The sequence below is a fragment of the Heptranchias perlo genome, chromosome X (assembly GCF_035084215.1).
Source record: "Heptranchias perlo isolate sHepPer1 chromosome X, sHepPer1.hap1, whole genome shotgun sequence".
Lineage (NCBI taxonomy): Eukaryota > Metazoa > Chordata > Chondrichthyes > Hexanchiformes > Hexanchidae > Heptranchias > Heptranchias perlo.
Window position 1 is genome coordinate 17089464 of NC_090370.1, and position 12815 is coordinate 17102278.

Genomic DNA, 12815 nt, shown 5'->3' on the forward strand with positions numbered 1-12815 from the left:
GACTGGGTCAGTGTCATTCGATAATAAGCCTGAGCATGGAGAAGGACTGGGTCAGTGTCATTAGATAATTAGCCTGAGCATGGAGAAGGACTGGGTCGGTCTCATGAGATAATAAGCCTGAGCATGGAGATCGACTGGGTCAGTGTCATTGGATAATGAGCCTGAGCATGGAGAAGGACTGGGTCAGTGTCATTGGATAATAAGTCTGAGCATGGAGATGGACTGGGTCAGTGTCATTGGATAATAAGCCTGAGCATGGAGAATGACTGGGTCAGTGTCATTGGATAATAAGCCTGAGCATGGAGATGGACTGGGTCGGTATCATTGGATGATAAGCCTGAACACGGAGAAGGACTGGGTCAGTGTCATTGGTTAATAAGCCTGAGCATGGAGGAGGACTGGCTCAGTGTCATTGGATCATAAGCCTGAGCATGGAGAAGGACTGGGTCAGTGTCATTGGATAATAAGCCTGAGCATGGAGAAGGACTGGGTCAGTGTCATTGGATAATAAGCCTGAGCATGGAGAAGGACCGAGTCAGTCTCATTGGATAATAAGCCTGAGCATGGAGAAGGACTGGGGCAGTGTCATTGGATATTAAGCCTGAGCATGGAGAAGGACTGGGTCAGTGTCATTCGATAATAAGCCTGAGCATGGAGGAGGACTGGGTCAGTGTCAATAGATAATGATCCTGAGCATGGAGATGGACTGGGTCGGTGTCATTAGATAATAAGCCTGAGCATGGAGAAGGACTGGGTCCGTCTCATTCGATAATAAGCCTGAGCATGGAGATCGACTGGGTCAGTGTCATTGGATAATAAGCCTGAGCATGGAGAAGGACTGGGTCAGTCTCATCAGATAATAAGCCTGAACATGGAGAAGGACTGGGTCAGTGTCATTGGATAATGAGCCTGAGCATGGAGAAGGACTGGGTCAGTGTCATTGGATAACAAGCCTGAGCATGGAGAAGGACTGGGTCAGTGTCATTCAATAACAAGCCTGAGCATGGAGATCGACTGGGTCAGTGTCATTAGATAATAAGCCTGAGCATGGAGATGGACTGGGTCAGTGTCATTCGATAATAAGCCTGAGCATGGAGATCGACTGGGTCAGTGTCATTAGATAATAAGCCTAAGCATGGAGATGGACTGGGTCAGTGTCATTGGATAATAAGCCTGAGCATGGAGAAGGACTGGGTCAGTGTCATTAGATAATAAGCCTAAGCATGGAGAAGGACTAGGTCGGTCTCATTGAATAATAAGCCTGAGCATGGAGATCGACTGGCTCGGTGTCACTGGATAATAAGCCTGAGCATGGAGATCAACTGGGTCAGTGTCATTAGATAATAAGCCTGAGCATGGAGAAGGACTGAGTCAGTGTCATTAGATAATAAGCCTGAGCATGGAGATGGACTGGGTCGGTCTCATTGAATAATAAGCCTGAGCATGGAGATCGACTGGCTCGGTGTCACTGGATAATAAGCCTGAGCATGGAGATCAACTGGGTCAGTGTCATTAGATAATAAGCCTGAGCATGGAGGAGGACTGGGTCAGTGTCATTGGATAATAAGCCTGAGCATGGAGAAGGACTGGGTCAGTGTCATTAGATAATAAGCCTGAGCATGGAGATGGACTGGGTCAGTGTCATTGGATAATAAGCCTGAGCATGGAGAAGGACTGGGTCAGTGTCATTGGATAATAAGCCTGAGCCTGGAGAAGGACTGCGTCAGTGTCATTCGATAATAAGCCTGAGCATGGAGAAGAACTGGGTCAGTGTCACTGGATAATAAGCCTGAGCATGGAGATGGACTGCGTCAGTGTCATTGGATAATAAGCCTGAGCATGGAGAAGGACTGGGTCAGTGTCATTAGATACTAAGCCTGAGCATGGAGAAGGACTGGGTCAGTGTCATGAGATAATAAGCCTGAGCATGGAGATGGACTGGGTCAGTGTCATTAGATAATAAGCCTGAACATGGAGATGGACTGGGTCGGTATCACTGGATGATAAGCCTGAACACGGAGAAGGACTGGGTCAGTGTCATTAGATAATAAGCCAGAGCATGGAGAAGGACTGGGTCAGTGTCATTGGTTAATAAGCCTGAGCATGGAGGAGGACTGGCTCAGTGTCATTCGATAATAAGCCTGAGCATGGAGAAGGACTGGGTCAGTCTCATTCGATAATAAGCCTGAGCATGGAGATCGACTGGGTCTGTCTCATTGGATAATAAGGCTGAGCAAGGAGAAGGACTGGGTCAGTCTCATTCGATAATAAGCCTGAGCATGGAGAAGGACTGGGTCAGTGTCATTAGTTAATTAGCCTGAGCATGGAGAAGGACTGGGTCGGTCTCATTAGATAATAAGCCTGAGCATGGAGAAGGACTGGTACGGTCTCAATAGATAATGAGCCTGAGCATGGAGGTCGACTGGGTCAGTGTCACTGGATAATAAGCCTGAGCATGGAGAATGACTGGGTCAGTGTCATTGGATAATAAGCCTGAGCATGGAGAAGGACTGGGTCAGTGTCATTGGATAATAAGCCTGAGCAGGGGGAAGGACCGGGTGAGTCTCATTGGATAATAAGCCTGAGCATGGAGAAGGACTGGGTCAGTGTCATTGGATAATAAGCCTGAGCATGGAGAAGGACTGGGTCAGTGTCATTCGATAATAAGCCTGAGCATGGAGGAGGACTGGGTCAGTGTAATCAGATAATGAGCCTGAGCATGGAGATGGACTGGGTCGGTGTCATTAGATAATAAGCCTGAGCATGGAGAAGGACTGGGTCAGTCTCATTCGATAATAAGCCTGAGCATGGAGATCGACTGGGTCAGTGTCATTGGATAATAAGCCTGAGCATGGAGAAGGACTGGGTCAGTCTCATCAGATAATAAGCCTGAACATGGAGAAGGACTGGGTCAGTGTCATTCGATAATAAGCCTGAGCATGGAGAAGGACTGGGTCAGTGTCATTAGATAATTAGCCTGAGCATGGAGAAGGACTGGGTCGGTCTCATTAGATAATAAGCCTGAGCATGGAGATCGACTGGGTCAGTGTCATTGGATAATGAGCCTGAGCATGGAGAAGGACTGGGTCAGTGTCATTGGATAATAAGTCTGAGCATGGAGATGGACTGGGTCAGTGTCATTGGATAATAAGCCTGAGCATGGAGAATGACTGGGTCAGTGTCATTGGATAATAAGCCTGAGCATGGAGAAGGACTGGTACGGTCTCAATAGATAATGAGCCTGAGCATGGAGGTCGACTGGGTCAGTGTCAATGGATAATAAGCCTGAGCATGGAGAATGACTGGGTCAATGTCACTGGATAATAAGCCTGAGCATGGAGAAGGACTGGGTCGGTCTCATTAGATAATAAGCCTGAGCATGGAGAAGGACTGGTACGGTCTCAATAGATAATGAGCCTGAGCATGGAGATCGACTGGGTCCGTGTCATTGGATAATAAGCCTGAGCATGGAGAAGGACTGGGTCTGTCTCATTAGATAATAAGCCTGAGCACGGAGATGGACAGGGTCAGTGTCATTGGAAAATAAGCCTGAGCATGGAGATGGACTGGCTCGGTGTCACTGGATCATAAGTCTGAGCATGGAGAAGGACTGGGTCAGTGTCATTGGATAATGAGCCTGAGCATGGAGAAGGACCGGGGCCGTGTCATTGGATAATAAGCCTGAGCATGGAGAAGGACTGCGTCAGTGTCATTGGATAATAAGCCTGAACACGGAGAAGGACTGGGTCAGTGTCATTGGATAATAAGCCTGAGCATGGAGAAGGACCGGGTCAGTCTCATTGGATAATAAGCCTGAGCATGGAGAAGGACTGGGTCAGTGTCATTGGATCATAAGCCTGAGCATGGAGAAGGACTGGGTCAGTGTCATTGGATAATAAGCCTGAGCATGGAGAAGGACTGGGTCAGTGTCATTGGATAATAAGCCTGAGCATGGAGAAGGACCGGGTCAGTCTCATTGGATAATAAGCCTGAGCATGGAGAAGGACTGGGGCAGTGTCATTGGATATTAAGCCTGAGCATGGAGAAGGACCGGGTCAGTCTCATTGGATAATAAGCCTGAGCATGGAGAAGGACTGGGTCAGTGTCATTGGATAATAAGCCTGAGCATGGAGAAGGACTGGGTCAGTGTCATTCGATAATAAGCCTGAGCATGGAGGAGGACTGGGTCAGTGTCAATAGATAATGATCCTGAGCATGGAGATGGACTGGGTCGGTGTCATTAGATAATAAGCCTGAGCATGGAGAAGGACTGGGTCCGTCTCATTCGATAATAAGCCTGAGCATGGAGATCGACTGGGTCAGTGTCATTGGATAATAAGCCTGAGCATGGAGAAGGACTGGGTCAGTCTCATCAGATAATAAGCCTGAACATGGAGAAGGACTGGGTCAGTCTCATTCGATGATAAGCCTGAGCATGGAGAAGGACTGGGTCAGTGTCATTAGATAATAAGCCTGAACATGGAGAAGGACTGGGTCAGTCTCATTCGATCATAAGCCTGAGCATGGAGAAGGACTGGGTCAGTGTCATTAGATAATAAGCCTGAGCATGGAGAAGGACTGGGTCAGTCTCATTCGATAATAAGCCTGAGCATGGAGAAGGACTGGGTCAGTCTCATTGGATCATAAGCCTGAGCATGGAGAAGGACTGGGTCAGTCTCATCAGATAATAAGCCTGAGCATGGAGAAGGACTGGGTCAGTCTCATTAGATAATAAGCCTGAGCATGGAGAAGGACTGGGTCAGTGTCATTCGATAATAAGCCTGAGCATGGAGAAGGACTGGGTCAGTGACATTAGATAATAAGCCTGAGCATGGAGAAGGACTGGGTCAGTGTCATTCGATAATGAGCCTGAGCATGGAGAAGGACTGGGTCAGTGTCATTGGATAATCAGCCTGAGCATGGGGATGGACTGTGTCAGTGTCATTAGATAATAAGCCTAAGCATGGAGAAGGACTGGGTCAGTGTCATTGGATAATAAGCCTGAGCATGGAGAAGGACTGGGTCAGTGTCACTGGATAATAAGCCTGAGCATGGAGAAGGACTGGGTCAGTGTCATTGGATAATGAGCCTGAGCATGGAGAAGGACTGGGTCAGTGTCATTGGATAATAAGCCTGAGCATGGAGAAGGACTTGGTCAGTGTCATTCAATAACAAGCCTGAGCATGGAGATCGACTGGGTCAGTGTCATTGGATAATAAGCCTGAGCATGGAGAAGGACTGGGTCAGTGTCATTCGATAATAAGCCTGAGCATGGAGATCGACTGGGTCAGTGTCATTAGATAATAAGCCTAAGCATGGAGAAGGACTGGGTCAGTGTCATTAGATAATAAGCCTGAGCATGGAGATGGACTGGGTCAGTGTCATTGGATAATAAGCCTGAGCATGGAGAAGGACTGGGTCGGTCTCATTGAATAATAAGCCTGAGCATGGAGATCGACTGGCTCGGTGTCACTGGATAATAAGCCTGAGCATGGAGATCAACTGGGTCAGTGTCATTAGATAATAAGCCTGAGCATGGAGGAGGACTGGGTCAGTGTCATTGGATAATAAGCCTGAGCATGGAGAAGGACTGGGTCAGTGTCATTGGATAATAAGCCTGAGCATGGAGATGGACTGGGTCAGTGTCATTGGATAATAAGCCTGAGCATGGAGAAGGACTGGGTCAGTGTCATTGGATAATAAGCCTGAGCCTGGAGAAGGACTGCGTCAGTGTCATTCGATAATAAGCCTGAGCATGGAGATAGACCGGGTCAGTGTCATTGGATAATAAGCCTGAGCATGGAGATGGACTGGGTCAGTGTCATTGGATAATAAGCCTGAGCATGGAGAAGGACTGGGTCAGTGTCATTAGATAATAAGCCTGAGCATGGAGAAGGACTGGGTCAGTGTCATTAGATAATAAGCCTGAGCATGGAGATGGACTGGGTCAGTGTCATTAGATAATAAGCCTGAACATGGAGATGGACTGGGTCGGTATCATTGGATGATAAGCCTGAACACGGAGAAGGACTGGGTCAGTGTCATTAGATAATAAGCCAGAGCATGGAGAAGGACTGGGTCAGTGTCATTGGTTAATAAGCCTGAGCATGGAGGAGGACTGGCTCAGTGTCATTCGATAATAAGCCTGAGCATGGAGAAGGACTGGGTCAGTGTCATTGGTTAGTGAGCCTGAGCATGGAGAAGGACTGGGTGAGTGTCATTGGATCATAAGCCTGAGCCTGGTGAAGGACTGTGTCGGTCTCATTCGATAATGAGCCTGAGTATGGAGATAGACTGGGTCAGTGACATTGGATAATAAGCCTGAGCATGGAGAAGGACTGGGTCAGTGTCATTGGATAATAAGCCAGTGCATGGCAGTCAACTGGGTCGGTCTCATTAGATAATGAGCCTGAGCATGGAGAAGGACTGGGTTGGTCTCATTCGATAATAAGCCAGTGCATGGAGATCGACTGGGTCAGTGTCATTAGATAATAAGCCTGAGCATGGAGATCGACTGGGTCAGTGTCATTGGATAATTAGCCTGAGCATGGGGATGGACTGGGTCAGTGTCATTGGATAATAAGCCTGAGCATGGAGAAGGACTGGGTCGGTCTAATTCGATAATAAGCCAGTGCATGGAGATAGACTGGGTCAGTGTCATTGGATAATAAGCCAGTGCATGGAGGTCGACTGTGTCGGTCTCATTCGATAATAAGCCTGAGCATGGAGAAGGACTGGGTCAGTGTCATTGGATAATAAGCCAGTGCATGGCGGTCGACTGGGTCGGTCTCATTAGATAATGAGCCTGAGCATGGAGAAGGACTGGGTCGGTCTCATTCGATAATAAGCCTTAGCATGGAGATAGACTGGGTCAGTGTCATTGGATAATAAGCCTGAGCATGGAGAAGGACTGGGTCAGTGTCATTGGATAATAAGCCTGAGCATGGAGAAGGACTGGGTCAGTGTCATTGGATAATAAGCGTGAGCATGGAGAAGGACTGGGTCAGTGTCATTGGTTCGTGAGCCTGAGCATGGAGAAGGACTGGGTGAGTGTCAATGGATCATAAGCCTGAGCCTGGTGAAGGACTGTGTCGGTCTCATTCGATAATGAGCCTGAGCATGGAGATAGACTGGGTCAGTGTCATTGGATAATAAGCCTGAGCATGGAGAAGGACTGGGTCAGTGTCATTGGATAATAAGCCTGAGCATGGAGAAGGACTGGGTCAGTGTCATTGGATAATAAGCCAGTGCATGGCAGTCAACTGGGTCGGTCTCATTAGATAATGAGCCTGAGCATGGAGAAGGACTGGGTTGGTCTCATTCGATAATAAGCCAGTGCATGGAGATCGACTGGGTCAGTGTCATTAGATAATAAGCCTGAGCATGGAGATCGACTGGGTCAGTGTCATTAGATAATAAGCCTGAGCATGGAGATCGACTGGGTCAGTGTCATTGGATAATAAGCCTGAGCATGGGGATGGACTGGGTCAGTGTCATTGGATAATAAGCCTGAGCATGGAGAAGGACTGGGTCGGTCTAATTCGATAATAAGCCAGTGCATGGAGATAGACTGGGTCAGTGTCATTGGATAATAAGCCAGTGCATGGAGGTCGACTGTGTCGGTCTCATTCGATAATAAGCCTGAGCATGGAGATAGACTGGGTCAGTGTCATTGGATAATAAGCCAGTGCATGGCGGTCGACTGGGTCGGTCTCATTAGATAATGAGCCTGAGCATGGAGAAGGACTGGGTCGGTCTCATTCGATAATAAGCCTGAGCATGGAGATAGACTGGGTCAGTGTCATTGGATAATAAGCCTGAGCATGGAGAAGGACTGGGTCAGTGTCATTCGATAATAAGCCTGAGCATGGAGATAGACCGGGTCAGTGTCATTGGATAATAAGCCTGAGCATGGAGAAGGACTGGGTCAGTGTCATTGGATAATAAGCCTGAGCATGGAGAAGGACTGGGTCAGTGTCATTGGATAATAAGCCTGAGCATGGAGAAGGACTGGGTCAGTGTCATTGGATAATAAGCCTGAGCATGGAGAAGGACTGGGTCAGTGTCATTAGATAATAAGCCTGAGCATGGAGAAGGACTGGGTCAGTGTCATTGGATAATAAGCCTGAGCATGGAGAAGGACTGGGTCGGTCTAATTCGATAATAAGCCAGTGCATGGAGATCAACTGGGTCGGTCTCATTAGATAATGAGCCTGAGCATGGAGAAGGACTGGGTCGGTCTCATTCAATAATAAGCCAGTGCATGGAGATCGACTAGGTCAGTGTCATTGGATAATAAACCTGAATACTCAGTCATCAACAACCCATTTAAAATGAGCACTCAGTGTTGCTCGGGTGTGCTTTTTTTTGGAACGCATTCAAAAAGCCCTGTCGTAAGATTTGTCGCAGTATTTTACGCTAGTCCTCAAACCTTTTCTTGCTATATTTTTCTTTGTTTCCTGTTTCCCCATAGCTTTTTGCCAAGTGTTCTGGCACTGCTATTTTATTTGGTACATCTCCGATTTTGGGACAATGGGTTTCCCAATGGGAAAGCAAGTTATTAGGAAGGCAAATTAAATGTCATTTATTGCAAAGGAAATCGATTATGTTTTGCTGCAGTTGTACAGGGCATTGGTGAGGCCACATCTGGAATACTGTGTGCAGTTTTGGTCTCCTTATTTAAGAAAGGACATAATTGCTTTGGAGGCAGTTCAGAGAAGGTTCACTCGACTGATTCCTGGGATGATTGGTTGTACTATGAGGAAAAGCTGGACAAGTTGGGCCTGTAAGCACTGGAGTTTAGAAAAATGAGAGGTGATCTTATTGAAACATATAAGATCCTGAGGGGACTAGAAGGGGTAGATGCTGAGAGGATGTTTCCCCTTGTGGGAAAGACTAGAACTAGGGGCCACAGTTTAAAAATAAGGGGTCTCCCATTTAAGACTGAGATGAGGAGAATTTATTTCTGAGGGTCGTGAGTGTGTGGAACTGCCTTCCCCAGAGAGGGAGGCAGGGTCATTGAATATTTTTAAGGCTGAGTTAGATAGATTCCTGATTAACAAGGGAGTCAAAGGTTATAGTGAGTAGACGGGAAAGTAGGGTTGAGGTCACAATCAGATCGGCCATGGCCAAGGGAGGGGGAAAATCATTTTAATACTTACTCGAAGGTATAGTAGTGCAGTGGTCATGGTAGTGGTTCAGGAAGCCAGAAGTCATAAGTTCAAATCCCACCATGGCAACTTATGAAATTGAATTCAATAAATCTGTTAAATTTGTGGGCTAGCACCAGGAAAATAACCATGAAAAGTTACCGGATTGTTGTAAAAACCCAACTGGTTCACCAATTTCCTTCAGGGAGGGGAACCTGCCACCCCTACCTGGTCTGACCTGCACCTGACTCTAGTCTCGCACTACGTGGTTGACTCTTAATGACCTCAGAGTAACAAAGGATGGGAAGTGAATGTGGTGGTGCCCACATCCCGAGAACAAATAAAAAAAAGACTGATGTTTAAGGTGTTATTATTGTTACCTTCTTAATGTAACTTTATTGATAAAGATATTGCCAAAATCTGACAATGTTCTTAACAGATTTCTATTGGCCCATAAATAAGGTTTGCTGCATATGGTGAGTTATGCTCAATATTTTAGAGAGGAAAAAATGGATCAGTGTGTTTTACAGGACTAATGTGATGAAAGGTTTCTGGTGATGGCACCTCAAGAGAACCATCTGTTATGTTTCATAACATACACAGTCTACCCCCACTCTCACTGCTGGTAAGCTTCCCTGTTTAACTCTTCAGCACAATTAGCACCTGTTTTCCCCTTTCTGCCCAAGGCTCGATGGCTCCTAATCTTATTTTTAGTCATTCTCATATATGACGTTTGATAGGAATGTAAATGGTGCGCGCTCTTGTCTTAGAAGGGTCAGTGTTACTGAAAGATTACACGTCATGTTTCACCAGAAAACTCAAGCTTCTATATGTGTATCATAATAAACAACTGCAAATTGCCCCTTTTGGGTTTCTTACTATCCTGCAAGGACCTAGTATTCCCATTTTTTAAAAAACGAATCTGCATCTACTTATAAGTCAAACAGAATACACACAAATGCTATCAGCGCAAGCAATTAGCTGCGGGTTACTTCACTTCTACAAAGTATTCAAGCTGGCGCGCCAAGTTACTGAAAAGAAATAAAGGCCCAAAGTGAATCCGACTTACAGTCAAACCTTGTTACAACAGAACCCGTGTACAAACCACTTGGTGCACTGAACTTTCCCTGTTCATAGCTGCATTAAGATTTAGGTCTGGACTTATTTTTGACAGAGGTTACAGGGTTAGAAAAGCATTTAGATCCAATTTGTTACATGATGCTTCGATACATAATAAGGAATTAATCTGATGCCAGCAGTTTGAAGGCACAGAATCATGTGATGGTAAAAGCTGTTGCTGAGTACTTTGAAAACTTTACACTCCAAGTTTGAAACAAGAGGCAAGTTACACAATGCACCACTGTGTTCAGCATTTAGCCTTTTGAAATTGAACATGAATAACATTCAAAAGAACTTACTGATTTAGAGTTTTGTTGAAAAAGTAGGATCAGTTACGCCCATGGATCATAGAAACAGCAGTAGGCCATTCAGCCCCTTGAGCCTGATCAATGGGCAAATTCACTGTTTAACACATTACTGAGCCAAACAGATGAGGAAAGTCGTAGATTCAAATCCTCTTGTCTGTGCTGAGTTAGCTGATCTCAGCTGGGATGGCAGTAGGAGCTGTAGCTCCTGAGCTGGGGATGGGGGAGGGAGTGGGGTGGGGAACAGCCAGGGTTCCCGCTCCTGATCAGTGCCCAGTAACACCAATGAGAAATGTAGACTTCAAGTGAGGGCAGGATCGGGTACAGCTGCGATATCCCCACCCCCTTGTCAAACAGTCCACTGACACAGACTGTCTACACTTACACCCGAGGACTGGCTAGTTGATGGAGATAGTGGAGGGCGGCTGACATCTGCGGAACTGTACTCCCAACAAGAGGCAGCGTATTCAGAAAAGGGGAGAAAAAAAGGCATGGTCATCTGTTTATTTCATGTACTTTCAAAATGCATTCCAAATTTGCAGATAGAACACCTACACCTATAAAGACTGAACTGAACCGAATGATTTACAAAATCATAGAGTAAAAGCCAGTGTACTGGTTGCAGCAGTGTAAAAGTCAAACACAATTTTAATGCCAGCTGGCCACAGATACATCCATCACACCTGTGTGTAAGTCAGAGCCCAGGTTCCCAGGTCACAGGAACCTGTGTGAAGGCACAACTCACACAGGGAGATTTATGTGCTATGTACCCATTCCAAAAACATCAGTTCAAAAATGTCAAAATATTTATGACACCAGAGAATACTTACTGGAGTTATCTAAAGATTGCAATTAAAAAGAGCTCCACTGATGGTTCAGCTGGTAAGTACACCACCCAAATTCGCTCCCCAGTCTGTGTTGTGTTAGCTGATCTCAGCCAGGGCAGCAGTTGGAACACGAGAATTAGTTTCAGTGTCCCTGGGCCAGGCAGTGGGTGAAAAATCATTAGCCACGGTTCCTGATCCCAACCACTACCCAATGACCCCTGCTGGAAAGTGTGCATGCCTCTATGTCCAGTAAGGACAGGATTGGGCTCTGCCATGCTTAAATAACCTGCTGACATTCACTGTCTAGGCTCACAAGAAGGATGGCCACTTGGATGAGGCACCTGTGGAACTATAACCCTAATTGACTTTGTTGGAAAAAAGAGATCAGAAAATTGGAGAGAAAAATGTAAACATGAGCTCATTCCATGATCAAAAGAAAAACATTCTATGAATACTCAAAAAACCCCAATATTCAAACCTTAAAGAAAAGAGTTCTTATTAAATAGGATAAGGGCCTTGATAGTCTTCTGATATCTCTAACAAGGGTTTGGCTGCAGTGGTACTTTCTTCTGTAAGTGTACACATTCTTTATCTTACTGTGAACTCTGTACAGGCCATGGTCCTTATGTTCTACCTGTGTGGATGAGGATGTGCCTCTGCAGGTGGTAGTTAGTCCGGAAGGCTGCGCTGCATTGCTCGCAGATGTGAGTCTTGGGAGATTTAACCATGAAGGAGCCATCTTCACCGACTACCAGAATCTGAAAGGCAGAATATTCACACACAATGCTCGACATGCTTACTGCCAAGTCACTGGACAAGCCCACAGAAATCCTTGCGAGGCAAGTCACAATATGGAGGTATATGACCACTAGTACAGTATACACATTCTGATAGGCACAGGCTATGTCAACTGGTAGTCTCATCAAAAGAATTGCAGAAAATATTTAGAACGCACGAAAAGGAGACTTTCCTGAATAAAGTACACATTTCAGGACAAATGGCAGAATTAATAATACTCCATAATGTCGCGACTGTCTATTCACATATATTTTCCTCTCGACCCATCCCTTTTCTCCCTGTTCTTTTACAACTTCTGCCCCCCCCCCCCCCCCCCGGCTTTTCGGGGCTGTATAAGACTTCCTGACCAAAACGTGGGCAAGCACGCATTCTCAGGTTGCTGCCAATACTGCTGCTGATGCAGCACTCAGGGATATGGAATGATTCTCTCTCTGGTCTTCCTTAGTTTCCTCTCTCTGAAAGCAGCAGGCATTCTGTCAGCACCTCCTAAACGTTAGAAGCAGTGGGACGGTGGAAGAAATAAAGCTTGTCCAGCTGGTATGTCAGGAGGAGGAGAAGGGCTACAGGTGAGCTGAGCAACAGGTCACCGCTAACTAAATAAACAACAAAAAAACTAA

The 12815-nt window shown here is 46.1% G+C and overlaps 1 protein-coding gene across 4 annotated transcripts in view; it reads right to left on the bottom strand.

Moving 5' to 3' along the window:
- The window catches only part of LOC137307317 (zinc finger protein 148-like), a 118935-nt gene that overhangs the window by 55277 nt on the left and 50843 nt on the right, over positions 1-12815 (bottom strand). For all 4 annotated transcript variants that reach the window (XM_067976788.1, XM_067976787.1, XM_067976786.1 and 1 more), the window contains one exon: positions 12035-12158. In XM_067976788.1, coding sequence (XP_067832889.1) covers positions 12035-12158 — 124 coding nt within the window. The remainder of the gene's footprint in view (positions 1-12034; positions 12159-12815) is intronic.